At 40.5% G+C, this 17,193-nt stretch overlaps 1 protein-coding gene across 1 annotated transcript in view; it reads left to right on the top strand.

Moving 5' to 3' along the window:
• The window catches only part of LOC103373232 (potassium/sodium hyperpolarization-activated cyclic nucleotide-gated channel 1-like), a gene marked incomplete at its 5' end in the record, with an annotated part of 56,674 nt that overhangs the window by 29,142 nt on the left and 10,339 nt on the right, over positions 1-17,193 (top strand). Inside the window, 2 exons of the mRNA XM_008303078.1 lie at positions 6,562-6,708; positions 7,088-7,328. Coding sequence (XP_008301300.1) covers positions 6,562-6,708; positions 7,088-7,328 — 388 coding nt within the window. The remainder of the gene's footprint in view (positions 1-6,561; positions 6,709-7,087; positions 7,329-17,193) is intronic.

Raw genomic sequence — 17,193 nt, 5'->3', positions numbered from 1 at the left:
TGTATTCATATTTTGTTTGTCTTTTCTATATTTTAGTATTTCACAGCCAGTAGCCATGTGATAACACAGATAAGAAATAATATTCACAGAGACACATTAAAGATGATGACTGAATTGCCAGCTACAAGTGAAAGTAAGTGGTCTATAATGAAGGTCTCTACTTTACCCTGTTTCCTTCTATTTATTTAAATATATATGTATTTTTTTTTAGATTTATCTCATGGTGACATCTATCTCTGCAGTTTCAAGCCATAACTATGTCCTGGTTGATTTTATTTTTTATTTTTTAACAAGCATCAGATGGACATAAAATAACCATAAAAATACAAAATATGGCCTTATGTACACATCAGACTTGTCATTGTGGTTAATTATGCCACAACAACAGCCGTGTGAGATACAGACATTAAAAAAAATACTCTGAAAGTCAACGATTAAAAAATAAAAATTAAAAATTATCTCATCTAATAACTCCTTTAGGACCATCACTTCCTACCTGTCTTTACCCTGGTGTCTGAATCCAAAACACAGGGTAGCCAGAGCAATGCTGCATGCTCCACTTTATTTTTTTTTTAATATCAAGGTTGCCTGCAGCTCCACATTCTTAATTGCAAGTGTCCCTATCATTCTTCTTGTTTCTTTTTAAACCATAAAGTTTATTTAAAAAATCCTAATTTATTTGTGGATCATTGTCAGGATCAAATTTACATTTAAATATGAAGATTAAATAGGCAACCATTTCCGTCTGAGATGGTCAGCAATCAAGACGTTGTCATTGTGATGACAGACAAAATGACATACTATTAAACACAGAAAAGATTACAATATTATCTCCTCCTAGCAGTATATTTGAACGACTATTCAGATTGTAAGTACAAATATTTAAGACTTCAATTAGCCTCATTACATGACCTATAGCTTTTGACCATGCAGCACAAGGTTAGGGAAAAGAAGAGAGAAAACAGTGGAGAAAAATAAATGTTTAGAAAGTATAATTAAGTGGCTGACATCTCTTTTGGGAAATGAATTATTCATATTTTATTTGGTAAAAATTTGCATCTGCTTGGATAGCTGCATGAGAGAGAAGGGAATTGGAAGAAGAAAAAAAAAAAAGTAAGAAGCATGATAAAAGAGTGGAGGGACAGAAGGGAAAAGAAAAGTAGCCTATGAATGGGAACCAGACCAAAGAATGGCCATGTGGAGAAAGATCAAAACTGACGAGAGAAAAGGATTTGTGATATGGAATGAAACGAAGATGCAGTTCTGTACAGCTCAGTGGACAGAGTGCGCTACGACTGCAATATTTCTAAGGCTGAAAATGAATAGGCTCATCTACATACACACAGAAAAATAACTTCTCTATTGTCATCGACTTAGAAGACAGCACTCACACTTCATAAAGAGGCTCTGTTTGACCTTGACAAGTTACCAGGTAGTGAATGCTAGGTTATAGTGGAGTTACTTTGCGTACTGACATACCCAGATAAACAATCCAGTAGTATGGAGATGGAAAAACAGAACAAAACCACAATTGAACCCTGAAAGTGTCAAGGCCTTTTTTTTTTCTTCTTTCACATTTTTACCCAATGTGGGTTCATATTTCATGACAATATAGAGTCCTGCATCTTTATAAAAACTGTCTAATTGTTGCTAGAAGTAGAGAGATCTATAATAAGTCTTTCTGTGCACTATGACACAGAAGACGAAAAAAGAAAAACGTCTGAAATCAGCTTGTGCAACATTTTTCCAAGTGCCCACAAGAGTACATACTATAGATAGTTAACTACTTAGGCTAAGCACAGCCTGCAGTTCAGCCGAGTACAGACAAAAAAAATCCCTGAATTTTTGTCTTGGGATTGTTTATTGCAGCTGAGTCAGTAATTGCATATTGGTTGCACTCAGTGAATTTTTTTGTTGTTGTTGTTTTTTACAGAATCTGGTTACAGCAAATTATTTATTTGTGACATTTAAAAAAAAAAATTAAAAAAATCACATTTTTTGTTTTTCCCGATGATAACTAAAGTCATGATTAGTTCAAGGACTGTCAGTTTATCCTGATGTTACAGTTTCTTCCTCTGATAAATGATGCATTTTTGGTCATTAAAAAAAAAGCATGCATTTAAATCCAGGTTTTTGAGTTCACAGGGTTAAAGGACAATACATGTTTTAGAATACACGCTGTTATTGGAAGATGTTTATATCGTCAACATCAAAATACGATGCAGTATTAAAATCACTAAAGCTGGGTGATAGGTCGGGAAAGTCTTTGTTTGAATTCAGCATTTTGAAAATAAATGTTTAGCGACCTTTTCGCCGAGTGCCACGTGAAAACCACTTTACTGTCTGTACACCAAATAAGTAGCTATCACCCACTGCCAGATAGCTGAACACAAAGACTAGAAACAGGAGGAAACACATAGCCTGACTCTGTGCATCTCTAAAGCTTTGTCATTAACATAGTGTACCTGTACATGTTGACCTGTATAAATTTTTTTTGGCTGAACCCAGGAACTTTCTTGTTGTCACCATGAGACACTGCTGATTGCAGGAAAAGGCAAGTGGAGTTAGAGGAGCTGTAAATAGATTTTGATACCTTTAGACAAACCCAGACTTGTTGTTTCCTGCTGTGCAAAATTAACTGGGGACAGCAACTGTACAGACATCCTTTCATCTGTGTCTTTTCCAAAATGTCAAATCAATAAAGAAAAGAAAGATGATTTTCATTGGCTACTCTTAAAAGCTCTATATAGCAGATTTTGAACATTATTTGAGCAGCAAAGAAGTATTTTCTATGCAAACATTATGTGCAGTAATGGCATCCTTATCAGAGAATGATGTTACACCCTGTGTGTGTGTGTGTGTGTGTGTGTGTGTGTGTGTGTGTGTGTGTGTGTGTGTGTGTGTGTGTTGTAGTATGAGTTGTTCATTGTTTGAGCACCCAGCTGCATTCATACCCAGCTGCTGGCCCTTCTTGCATTTATAAACAAACTGTGAGTGACCTCTCAAGATCGTATATTGTGAAAATGAAAGTTCAGCCATTGCCCCTAAAAACAAAGAACTTAATGGTGTTTCATTAATGTCATGTACCTAATGTACTTGTTTTATTTAAACTCAGAGTGATAGATTCTGCTGTTGTTCTGCTGTTCTTGTCCACTTTCATCTTCTCTGTTTCACCACGTCTCCTTTACTGGGGCTTCTCACGGACTCATGGTAAACCAGACACACATGGTGTATCAGAGAGTAGATGCAGCAGAGCAAAAGGAGAGACAGGCGAAGCTAAAATAATGCCGTTTGAGTTGACTCCTCATGGCCGTGCAATGCATTTTGTATGATGCTAGTTTTCGTTATTTTTTCATTTCCTCTGTGAAACTTTCTATTAAATGTAAAGTGAGAGGGAAGATGTGGCCATTTGTTTTGGTTTGAGGTGCTGGTGAGTCATCCAGGGGTTCTGAATGTCATCTACAGCATCTTTAAATTTTTCTCCGCAGCTTTAACCCCCACCCCCCTCCACACACACCCTCCTGCAGTTTGCAGCGAGGAAATCTGATGGTGAAATGATTACCTCCTTAATGCTGACTATGATTTGATTTGGCCAAGTAGAGCAGGGGAGCGGGGATCCTTCTGGTGGCAGTGTGATGGTGGCTGTACAGCAATAAGATAATTTCCTGTCACGGGAGATTTTATCAGCCCGTCACAGCGTCAGGAGAGCGCTGCCCCCCCATGGTCGGTGTCTTTGCGTCCCTGTCAGCTCCTCCCCTGAGACTCAGCTGCACTTAATAAATTTGAAATGCCTTTGACTTTGATATTGTGCTTCTGTATGTAGTACACTTGTACTCATCAAAACAGTAAAAGCAAGAGGACATTATCTTGCATTTGTTCACTTGACTAATACCTTTTCATGCTGGGAGATTCAAACTGTAATGTGCTGCAAAGCTGAGGATAAATGGATGTATTAGATGCTGACAGTATTTTGTTTTTTCTTCTTTTTTTTTTTATGAATGTAAAATGTGAGACATTCTGGTGGGGATGATAATCCACGCCTTTGAAACAGAGCACCATGCTGTAGCATGTCTAATGTAGGAGACATAAAGACATTAGACAACATTCAAAATGTGGGTTACACCTGTCATCTTCACCCCTGCGTCACTTGCAGACAAGCCATCTCGGTTGCACTACTCAGCAGCCAGTGGGACTGAACTTGGGAGAAGTCTGCAGTCGTTTTCTAGAGCTTTCTCTTTCGCAGAGGAAAGGAGCGAAAGTTTTTCTCAGTGGAAGGATTCTATTTCATCATCACATCAGTAAATGCTCAATTTTATGCCGAGGGGATTGTGGGGATAAAGACTCAAACCCTTACCCCATGACAGAACTCATTCATCTCCCCACAGAGACACACAAGGCCAGATATCTAAAAGCTTCTTTCCATATCTTGCTCTTGCTTGTGCAACTATTTAATTTTCCAGGTCACTTTACACAGTGCAGCACAGAAACTGACACCTCGCTTGACATTCTCTCAAGAGGTGATTGGATATTTAAGGTATATAATATGAGCGATTTCTTAGTGTTAAACACATATTTCAAGGAGTGAGCCTTGTCTTGCTAAATGTCTTGTCCGAGACGAACAATACATTAAGGAGCAGCAGCTGGTAGCTAAGTGGTCACAATTGAGGGAGCCGCATCATCAATATGCACAGTGCTTCCAGATTGTTTTCTCTGTCTGTGAGGGACTTCAAATGCTCTGGTCAGATTCACTACAACTCCTCTAAAACTGGCAAAGAAGGTAAAAAAAGAGAGTTTGAGCATTGTAGAAAGAAGGAGCTGTAAATGGGAGGATTACACATCCAGCAAGGTGTAAGTAGGTCATTGCAAGGATAGAAGATTTTACCAGCAGACCCTCGCCGGCCCTTGATCAGACTCATTGGCATCACTTTTGTCTGCCTATGTGTTTTATATTACAGGATTCTAGTTCTTTGGTCTGTATGCGCTTCTCCTGATCTTCAGTAAGCCCGACAGATTCCCTGCTTTCACAAAAACAATCTGACTTGCATGAGACAGCTGTCCTTATTTACTGTGCTATATTTCCACAAGGCTGGCCTTTTGATGATTTCCTCCAAGATTAGTGGTGACTAGTGTCAGATAACAAAGAGGAGGACATCTGAGGTCAGCCGTGTCATTCAGCGGTAAGGCTGTTGGCTGCGTAGAAATGGTGATCAAAGAGCACCTCCAGCGTCGCCCTATGAATGGTTAATTTTCTTCTTTCTTTTTTTTTCTTTTTTCTTCCTTGTTTTCTTTCACTGTGGGTCAAGGATTGTACCTGTTATTATTCCCAAGATGCTCTCAGCTCGCTTTGATCTACATCCCTGCTTCTGATTCTATAGAATCAATGACATACATTTTCTTTTTTCTTTTTTTTTTTGTTGCATTAACATAAAGACTGGAGGATAGAGATCTACACAGTTTGCACAGAAACACTACTTCTTCTATAGCAGGGGTGTCAATCTCAAAAACACAGTGGGCCAAAATTTAAAACCTGAACAACGTCACGGGCCAACATTGAACAAATGAACCTTTTAATATGGACCAACATTGACTATGGAACAAGCAGCGCTTATTACCATACATTATATATAACTTAATAGTGAAGACATGCAAAATCAAATTATAAATAAAAAAAACACATCAATGGCACAGTGACAGTTGTAGTGTGAAGTCGCTATGCCTACTGTCACAGAGGAGAGGGAGTTTCTGGGTCCTGTCCTGATTGACGTGCCAAAATAACAACAGGGCATTGTGGGATTTGTAGTATTAGCAGTGAGTGCGCTGTACAGTATAATACCTGGGGCAGCTCTAGTAGTCATTTGGTGTTGTCTCGCGGGCCAAATATAATTACAAAGCGGGCCAAATTTGGCCCGCAGGCCAGAGTTTGACACCCCTGATCTATAGTGTGATTTTTACAAAAAAATTATTTACATTTTTAGCTCTAATGTACTATATGTATACACTGTATTTACTGTCTATGTTCTTACGCCATAAATACATATTTATTTACAGTTTATAATGTTCATCATCAGTCTTTCTTTTGCACTATTTCTGCAACTTATTGTGGCCTCCAAATTCACAAAAAAATCCCTTAGGTTCCAGTCTGTAAACTATCCAAAGATAATATAAATCTGATTTTGGTTTTACAACATTTACGTAATCTTTGGCATGACACATGAACATTATTGTAGTTCAAATTAGCCAATATGGTGCACTTTAAACATCAGCTTGACCTTACACTTTATAACCTGAATTTCCATTACTCTCACATTCTTTTAAATCCTACAATATCTTAAGCAAGTTGGTACATTTAGGCAACATGTAATTTGGTTGCAGCTGACCCGATGAAAGACCAAAAAAGTGCTATCTTGCTGCAAGAGTCAGAGCGGCCTGCAAGTATCCCTCTCCACTTCCTTGTGCTCCTGACCTCAGTGCCAGCTGCTCCCAGTGGCTGTGTGTTTGTGCTACATCTGTATGGCCTTTGAGTAACCCGATTGTTGTGTGTGTGTCTCTGTGTCCCTGCAGTACAAACAGGTGGAGCAGTACATGTCCTTCCACAAGCTGCCGGCAGATATGAGGCAGAGAATCCACGACTACTACGAGCACCGTTACCAGGGCAAGATGTTCGACGAGGAGAGCATCCTGGGAGAGCTTAACGAGCCGCTCCGAGAGGTGGGGACGAGTGTTTCTGTCTTGGTTGCACACGCTGCTGTGATGCGTTCAGAAGCTCGTGTACTGCTTGACATTCCCCTCAGTTTAGTTCACATTTCCTGACATTTAATTCTTACACAAGCGCACAGTGTTTTTTCTTTTTTTTCTTGAGGCCACATGGCCACATCCAAACAAGAGTAAAACTGAGAGACTTCTTTAAAGAAAAAGAAAAAAAAAGGAAAAAACACAAAATGTCTTCCCGGCTGACATTTTGCCTGATGTTACTCTAATATCCCTCTTGTCTTGAAATTGTGACAGGTCACTGCATTTTGTAAAGTACGGCTCTGTACTGCTGTTCTTATTTTATTTTATTTTTATCTTTCTCTTTTCATTCAAACAGGAAATCATCAACTTTAACTGTCGAAAGCTGGTGGCATCCATGCCTTTATTCGCCAACGCTGACCCCAATTTTGTCACCTCCATGCTCACCAAGTTGAAGTTTGAGGTGTTCCAGCCCGGGGATTACATCATCAGGGAGGGCACCATTGGCAAGAAAATGTACTTCATACAACACGGGGTTGTCAGCGTGCTAACCAAAGGCAATAAAGAGACCAAGCTCTCCGACGGCTCCTACTTTGGGGGTAAGATGAGCTGGTCCTGGCACCAGAAACACAAACTCAAAGGTCAAACGCATCCACACACATCGTTCTGCGGAGCTTGAATCCGTGCTGTTTTAATATTAATATTACTGTCCTTGAGCAACCTTAAGAGGTTGGCCTGGATTTGAATTTTGATTTGTTAGGCTTCAGCATTCGGAAGGAGCTATTCTGCCTTTAATATTAGCTGGTTGTGGGGTTGAAGTGGTATGTTGTGCACTGCTTGTCACCTCACTTAAAATTCTGCTTCATGGTTTATGCAGGACTTTTCCCTTAATTCACATCATGAGCTGTCTCTTAAATGTAGGGCAAATCCAAATTACGAAAACAGCACTTGGTGTAGCGCAAATTAAGAAATGTGTATCCAAATGTCAGAGGGGTCAGGAAGCTGTGAAATTACATACTATATGAATGCTTGAGACTTGTGCGGGTAACCCGGAGTTGCTATGTACTTAACTCGTGTTATGTTCTTAATCAGGGTCAGATAATGCATAGGCCTCTCATGGTCCCACGGAGCCTATGACACATGTAGGAGACAATAGTGCCATACTGCCCTCACCAAATACCAATTAATTTGCCCAGTGACAGCGTATCATTTAGACTACACTGTTCAGTAATTAGAAGTGGTGGCAAAGCATTTAACAGCACATGACCTGCCTGTGGAAGTTTAATTACGCCTTGCCTGCTCAAGTCCATCTCCATGCCCTCTCTCCAGGGGGTTCCAGAGAAATAATGAAAAGATGGCAGGCAATCTATCTCTACACATGCCAAAACTAATCAACATTTTAGACAACATGGCCTCAGCTCTCTCTAGGGCCATTTTGTCTAAAATATTGTCCAAAATGTTCCCTCCTTCAGTCCCTCTTCAGCGAGGCAGACTTCAGATCCAGAGAAAGGTTCTCAGACATGCATCCTGGTAATGGCACAGTTTATGTGACAGCCCGGACATTGTGCCACTCAAAGACACTGAACCTCCTGCGCTCTCGGCGACAGCGTTATCGAAATGCATTAGAGTGAGTGCATATGAATTTGGCTTTTTTTTTTTTTTCTTCGGGTAAACCATAAAAGTGCAGAAACTGGTTTTCTCACTTTAATCTTACATCCTGGATTTGTAATTATTTTCCCTCTTGCGCAGTATAGGCACAAGGCTTTTGACTCCATTATCCTGTGACTATTACTGGCAGTGCCACTCCTCTGGGGGTGTAGGGGTGGGGGCTAGTGAGGTAAGCCTAGAGCCACTGGGAGTTTGTTACCAAACACGAGTTAGTCATTCATGAAATTAATTGGTGCAGGATCAGCACAGGGAGTGTGTGGCACATGCGGATTTCAGTGTGGCTGTCAGTATCAGCAAGCAGGAAGTCGAAAGCAATGAGTTTTTTCTGTATTATAGCACAGGAACAACGTTTTTTTAATTGTGCAAGCATGTGAACGGGGAGCAGAAGCCATCCACTCATCGAAGCGCTTTTATTTTTGTCAAACGCTCTCGGTGTCGGCAGCCTCCACTTTATAGTACAGCAAATGGCGTGTGTGTGTATGTTTGCTCATCAGCATCTCCACCAACTCGCGTACCGTAACTCGTTCATTCATAGACGACCTGAATTATTTACACAATTATATACTCAGCAGTCTGCTCCAGTTTGTTAGCTGTTGGATAAGCTCGAGCCAGAGAGCCTAAAGTCTAAAGTGGACACGACATGTCCTGGATGGGAGCGTCGGCTGGGCACACAGCGATCTAGTGGAGAGGGGAAATGTAATGTGACTGCAGTACTAACGCCAAGGGACACATGGATCGCTGCCAAGGCTGCTCTCTGGACGCAGCTCTGGGCTCAGAAAGAAAACATGCACCCTCCACCCCCCCCGCCCTCCACTTGCCTCTTTCTCTCCTTATAGTTCAGTATTGAAACACTTATCTGAACAGCATCTCCGCTTCCCTCTCAGTGCCCAGACTGAGGAGGTTATTGTGTTGTTATAGTTCATCCTTTGTTGCCTGCAGTAATTGATGTGTTGCCGGCGCAGACTGTGACTCTTTCTCGGTCGGAGTAGAGCTCAGTGACCTTGTGGTGGCCCTGCATGCCAGTCAGAGGTGCTTATCAAAAGCTGCCTTTGATTGCACCTCTAAGATGGCTCACTTTGCCTCTGAGTGAGAGGCTTGTAGCTGCTCTACGAGTGGGACGGAAAAAGAAAGTAAGATTCCGAGAGAGGGAGGGGATCGAGGAGGGGAGTCGAGTCGACTGCACAGTTTGCAATCTCCTGTGTCATCTTTTTGGCTTTAGTCACTCTCTGACTGGTTCTCTGTGAATGGTGCTCTCTAAATCCGCAGTCTTGTGAAATCCTAGGTTAGGGAACTAATACTCCTCCTGTCTCTGCTCTCTGTCACTTTTTTCTTTTTTTTGCCTTTTTCCCCCCCTCACTGTGCTCAGATTGGCTGTGCTCTAGAGCTGCCAAATGGCCACCCTGACTGAGTGAGTCAGTGAGAGAGGCTGGCAGCAGCAAAGGCCCAGGTAATCCTCCCAGTCCTTAACCCAGTTAACACCTCTGCATCTTTTATTCTGGAGGAGCTTCAGCTGACGGAGTGACAGAAAGGGGGATATGATGATATATAGAGTCGTCTTATATAATGTGACAGGTTGGATAGGTTGGGATGATACGATATAATGCTGTGCTTTGATACAATGCGTGATGCGATGCGACACAATACGCTGTGAGACATTGTTGGGCTGCATCATCCAAACACTAAGGGTGCCATGCAGTCGAACATGATGCGATGCCGCGTATACTACACAACATCATACATATTCATTCGACTTTTCAATGGTGTTTGACACATAAAATGGCATGTATACTATAGCAAGGTTTATCAAAGTGTATTGTTCACCAGTCAAAACATCTTTTTGCTGCATGATGCCATTGTTGCCATCGTTGGCTGTGATCTTTAATACGCACACCAGATGAGAGGCTGATGATGCATCTCTGACTATTTTTGTCACCAAACCACAAACACTGTCCTTCCATTAGACTTTGTGAAAAGGTGTCGCAAAGTCAAGCAAGTCAAAGCAATTATTGGGACACATATAATTTTACTCTTTATGTTTGTCAGTCATCTCAACACCAAACTGTTGTCCCATTTTTTTCTCACTGTTGACGAGAAGAAGAGAGAACTTAAGATTTTCTTTTGATAACAAAATTTTAACAAAATAATGCCATAAATCATTTTAAAAAAGAAGAAGAATTTCTTTTATTCATTTATTTTACAAAATTGAGGGGAAAAAAGGGAATCGAGATTTAGAACATTTTTCCAAGTGTCCACAAAAAAGTGGTGGCGCTACAAATTATAGCTGTTTCCCCGTTTCCATCCTTGTTTCCTGTCTACTTTGTCAGGCCAGTTTAGCCCTAAAGTCCCTAAATATTTGCCATGTAACTGTTGGATGTAGCCGAGCCACTGATGGCTCCCCAGTTGTGCCAAGGACTAAAGAATTATTTGTTTTTCACCAAATGTGGTACAAATGGTTTTTGGTTAGCAAACTTTTAAATGAGATCAAGGCGATTTGGGTAAAATATCACAATTAAGCTTAGATTTGGATGATTTTCACAATGGTGCGGCACTTCATAGATGAGTCGCTGAAGGACCATCTGGAAGAAGGAAATCTGACAATTCTTCCTGTTTTACAGTTGGTGGCTCTGACTTTGCTGATTCTTTTTAAGAAAACTTTCCTTTGCTGGTGGATTTTGGGGGTTTTAAAGCAAAAATGGCCCCATTTGTACGTCTGAATTTGTACACCATCATCCCCTGGTTCTTGAATGTGGCTTCATTGTGCCTTTGGTCCCCTCACCAACATAAACATCGCCCAGCCTCAGTTCAGAGGATGAAAAAGAGACGATGAGTTGTGACGGGACCTCAGCCTCAGCCCTCCTACCTTTGCGCATGCTAGCCAAATGGAAGGTGTTTGTGCTGCTATGCTAATGCTGTAAGGGAGTGAGCATTGCATGTCACGGGGAATCAGGCAGCCCACCGCGGATGTTTCAAAGGTTAGAGAGTGTCCCCTCTGTGGGCTGGGGGCGGTGTCGAGAAGGGAGATGGGAACTGACAGCAGGACTTAGAGTCCAGGTGAGCTTTGCCAGACCAAGCTGCAGGACAGAAATACTTCATCACAGACCAAGCAGCCCTGCTCATATTCATTAATTCACATCCACGCACACTTGTAAACATGGAGGAAGGCAGGTAGGACCATACACACGTAAAATCACATGCAGATAGATGCACAGGCAGACGTAAACTTATTTAAAAGCACATTCAAAGGCCAGCATTTGCATTCACTCAGAATCAGTCATTTTAAGGTACCTCATGTGAACATGTACAGACCTACTCATAGTACTATACAGATTATTTATTTAAAGCTGTCAAGGCTGTGGAAAGAAAGTTAGACATGGCGACTTTAAAAATAAAAAAAATGCTGTTGATTTCTAAATTTTAACTTGTACCTGGAGAATATGCACTTTCCAACACATAGATTTGGTCCAAGCATATTTATTATTGATTTTCCACCGGGTTCATAAATGAATTCATTCAGTTTAACTTCGTACCCACTGATGCTTTGTCTTTGCTAGTGTATTATTAACTACACATCACCTGAGTATTTAGACATCAAAATGTTAGACATGTTTGTATCCACAGCCTTTCAGTCTTACCTTGCAGATTTTTATTGACTGTATTTTGCTCCGCTTTCTGCTCCAAGTGTGGATGTAGCCAAGGGAAAGTCAATAAAACCTCAGAGAGAGCACAGCTTGTGACCCTCTATTTATCTGTACAACAGGGAGACGTGTTATTGAGCAAACTGCCAGTGTGCAGTATTCAGAAAAGAGTTTTTGGTGGTTGTTTTTTTAATGAAAAGTAGCAGTTTTTTTAAGTAAAATTTTGAGAATAGAAATTTTAATGGAGTTAGGGTTCAGGTTGGTAAACATCATATTAATTAAATCTGACATTAAAAAACAAGATTCAGTCTTTTATTATTAAAGTTCTGCACTAAAGGACCAACTTTATCATCCTGTTAGTATTACATTTGATTAAAAGAAAGGGATTAGGAGCATTCTTTTCCTTCATAAACATCTTGGGGCCCAAAACTCTTCTACACCAAAGGCCCAGATACTCTTGAGTCCTTCCTCTGAAGCAGCGTTCAGATGACACTGGTGGATTTATTGTCTCATCTGAGGCTTTTTCAGGAGAGTCAATTTGCAGCAATGCTCACTTGTTATAAATATGACTCAAGTTTCTAGCTGAACATAGCTTAATAAATAGCAATTAAGGTAGTCGGGGGGAGGAAAAACCTCAGGACCAAGTAAACGTGGGTTTCCAAGCAGGCAGTGCTGTATCCAGAGCAGGATCAGGCAAACCAAAAAGGCCATCCGAAGATCAATATATCAAGATTTGTTCACTTGAGAAACAGAACTTCATCACAGATGCAGAATATGCTAAACGAAGAACACAGAACTCCAATTAGCAAAAGTTCTGTCAAAACAAGGATGTCTAGGAGTGTCCCAGAGGAGTCGTGTCTCTAAACCAGGAGGGGAAACAAGGCCAAATGCTGGCGGTGAGATAAGACACATCGTAATATATTACCCGTCCACAGTCACCCGACATCAACCCTATTGAAAATTTATGGCAACGCTTGAAAACTGAGAAAGCCAAACATTCCCTACATCACAAGAAGCTCTTTGGAATGTCATGTGATCGTGCTGGGAGGACACTGGTTACTGGGTTTAATGTAAATGTGGGTCCATGCGTATTGAGCTGCTGCCATTTAAGCAATAAGAGTTCAAACAAATACTAAGCTATTCTAAAATGTATGTACATTTTTCACAGGCAAAATAGAAGAATCTTCAAAGGTGGTCTCTAACTTTTGAAATCCACTGTACAGTCCAAACTTATTTCTTTATCCTCTTGTGTCACTACTACATGTGCATTAGCATGTAAAGACAGAAATACACACAAAAGGTTTAGTTGTTTAGTGTTTCTGCCTTGCTTGCTTTCTCCCCCCACACACACACACAAACGTATACACACACACACACATACACTTGCAGTCTGCTCTTTGCTTTGAAAGCTGATGCAGGGACTCGAGGGGGAAGCATCTTTCCAGTAAGAGCCCGGGACACGTGGGCTGCACCATCCAACACAGGACCAGTCATGTGTGTTCTCACCAAGGTCATAGCACATGATGTCTTAGGCCTCCCCCCTCCCAGAGCTGCATCTAATTTTAATTGGTGTCATTCAATTTTGATGAATTCATTGTCACTTAAAGCTAGAGTATGCAGAATTGTAGATCGTGGCATACGACCGTAAAAAATCCAACCCCCCCTCCTCCCCTCAGGTCTCCCTTCAAAGCCTCTCCTCCAAAACATATGTACAGTCTGAGTACCGCTGGAGGGCTAATCCACGAGAGAGAGCGTTAGCAGGGAGAGGAGCATGGCGCATTAAAACAGCCTTGCGTCTGAAAACACAAATAGGCCACATCATCACATTTCCTAAACGCCTCATTCAAAGCCAATTATAGAGCAACATAAGAAAACAACAGTTACTCACAACTAATCTACAATATGTAGGGTTCCACACTAACTTTTTTTTAAAATTTTGGTTGCATTTTGATGCATTCACAATTTTTCTCCACAAGCACTACATTTCATATGTTATTTCTTATCATGTCATCAATATGTGACTTATTGTAAGCAGGAATAAAGATGCAGATACTTTTATTTATTTTTATTTTTTTAATTTTTAACCCCTTTTTTTCATAAGGATGATCTTAGAGTAAATTTAAGGTGGCTCTCCTTTGGACAGATTATAAGCCCTGCTCTGCCAGCTACTGGATGAGTTTCTTGTGCTTTTTGTTTGACCCTTTCAGTTCGGAACATCAATGCCCTGACAGCAAGAGCGCTGTTCTTCGCCGTGCTTTGGCTGCAGTCTTGGCTATAAATGCAATGCATAAGGTTTAATTACATTTAATATATTTCAGTGTTTCCCACAGGCAGAGAATTTACTAGCAGTGATGGGTGGCATGCAGGCACTCGTAATTTAGAGGGTGAGAGCTTAACCCAGGTTCTTGTCTGAAGCCACAATTTACAGATGTCCCTTAAATGCAGCACACGCAGACTATCCATAGATGTTACAATTTCCTGATGTCCCCGAAGTGGTAACATGCATCAGTGGAGGCCACCAGGTGGCTGGGAACGGAGTAACCTCTAGATCCGGTCACTACTGCGCATGTTGTCCAGACGTGGGACCAACAATAAGTTTAAAAATGAAATAAGGAGACCGAGGGCTTTTGTCGACCTATGTGGACTGCCCACAGACACACACAAACAGACAAGCCAATTGCCTGGCACCCATCTGCAAACAAGGAAAATGTTCACAGATTTTTGGTCACATTTGCGACCAAAATGGTTGCACTATGAGGCACATAAATGTGTGTATACGTATGCTTATGAATGAGGAGGATGTACACCGCAGAGAGCATTGAAAGACCCACAAATGCAGAGATGGATGCAATCATCTGCCGTATTTAGTCGTCCAAAATGTTGGTTTTGGTGGAACTCTAAAACGTGGCTGCACTTAGTCTTCCATTATCGTGTTATCTGCTTACGGACAATGTGTCCGCCTAGCCTTGTGGAAAACTCCAGCAACGCACAATGAGTGCAGGGCCAGATATGTGTAGGTAGACGGGTGCATAGCTAGACAGGCAGGTAGGCCATCCAACCAACTCATGTGGGTCGGATACTATGAGTGGACGGGCTTTTGACAGATCTGTAGAAGCTCAGATAACACTTTTGTTTTTTCTTCTTTTCATTATAAGTGCATGTATCGACTGCTATCAGGATGTAAAGAGACTTTCAACAAATTTACCAAAACAATGTTCTTGGAATACATTGCATACTCCAGCTTTAAATGTTAAAATGAAATAAATAAATAAACTTTCCAAATGCAGTTGTGGGAACACAGACAGATGCTTGGCCTTATCAAAGCAGAACAGCACAGCAGGGCGACAGAACAACTTTGTCCTTTTGAGTTTATTTACAGAGCACCAAGCCTGTACTGATTGTGTTGTTTTTTTATTGCATTCTTTTTCTTAACTGCTGTTTATCGACAGTATTTTAATCACAGACAGCTAGTTATTTTGTATCATGATGATATTATAACAAAACGCACAATTTTGGGCTTATTGTCAGTCAGTCATTGTTGTTCAGGACCACCGAAAAATGGGTTACTGTGGAAGCAGCAGTCAGTGTGAGGAGAAAACACACGCCCCTTACAGAATACAGGCAGAGCTACACCAACTAAGCCTGTTCTATGATTTCATGCAGGATTGGAAGTGTTGCGATGAGTCACAGAAGATGTTAGTAAGCAGTGGGAACAGAGCATTCATAAATAAATTGAATGTAACTCACGAAGCAGCCGCAAAAGCATCCTTGAGTTGAACAGTGCAATGTACAAATTTACATGTCACTCAGCAATGAAACTTTTTTTTTTTAATGTTTACGTTGTGAAATTAGCTGCAGTAAAGACCCAAGTTGCCTGCAAAACATATAAATGCACACATTAATTCTAACTATATACGCAATGACACGTCTATTTCATGCCAAATATGTGACTTTTCATCACTTTTCATGTCCAGCTCGTGCTGCCAGCTGCCTGGAGGCTCGCTCTTGTTGACTCCGGCAACTGTTCTCACTCTCTTCACAGAGTTGCATGTCCTTCTCCGAGGAACATCTATAGAATGAAAGCACTGCCAATTAACTGTATCTGCTGCCGTGAGCACTGGCCCCTCACTTTGATGCAGAGGAATAACTGCAGCTCAGAAGCCAGCCTCGCCTGTTAGCGGTGTAGGTAGATAATGTGCCGCTTTGTTTAGCGAGATAAAAGGAGACATTAATTCAGTATACAGATTATTCAACTATATTTCTTCAAAGAACATCATAGTATATGGCAAGCAAATCGTTTCCTATATCTGTAAATGTTGGATTTGTCAGGGTTCACAGTGCACTGTTTTTTTTAGATATTGCGCTACATTGAATTTCAAAAAATGTCTTTATTAATGCCTTATTAACGACTCAATAAAGATTAAATTATTAAAGATTGTAGATTACATGACACATCCATGTTTTCTTGCTTTTACCAGCATTTCTGCACTTTATGGTGCAAAGTCAGATACATCAGAGCTTTGTGAAAAATGTAGTTTTTCCATATGTAGTTTTTACTTGGATGCTGTGTTGACATGAGCACTTTTTACAGTTTGTAGTCACAGTAACTATGTGATGTGACCACGGCATCGTAGCTGCTGATGAGCTTCTTTGTTTAAAACGTTGGTTTGTAATCAGAATCAGAATCAGAATCAGCTTTAATGGCCAAGTACGTACACAACATACAAGGAATTTGGTTTCGGCTGTTGGTGTCGCCCTAGGAATTTGCACAATAATAGAAATAGGAAAATTAAAAAATAAAATAAAGTAAAATTACTAAAGAAAGAAAAGAATAAAATACAATAAATATTAATAAAAATAAAAAATAAAACAAGATAATAAGACAAATATATACAAGAATTTACACATCTAGTAGAAAAAGGTATATGTACATTAGTGCTTTGGCTGACAATTAGTACACCACCGTCATGAAGATGACATAAAACACGTTTTGTGAAATAAAGGCATCCCTGGAGAAAACAGCAATATCAAAGAACACACGTGTGAAATAGGGCATTTCAAAAATCCATGAAGTTTCATTTTTTTTAAATGTGTAATAGTACATAAACAAGAAAAAGGAAATTTCACGATAAGTTTTAACATTTCCTTGAATTATTTCAGT

The sequence above is a fragment of the Stegastes partitus genome, unplaced genomic scaffold, assembly GCF_000690725.1.
Source record: "Stegastes partitus isolate 25-593 unplaced genomic scaffold, Stegastes_partitus-1.0.2 Scaffold1933, whole genome shotgun sequence".
In the NCBI taxonomy this organism is placed as follows: Eukaryota; Metazoa; Chordata; class Actinopteri; family Pomacentridae; genus Stegastes; species Stegastes partitus.
Note: the sequence above shows the minus strand (reverse complement) of the source record. Positions and strands in the feature narration are given on the sequence as shown.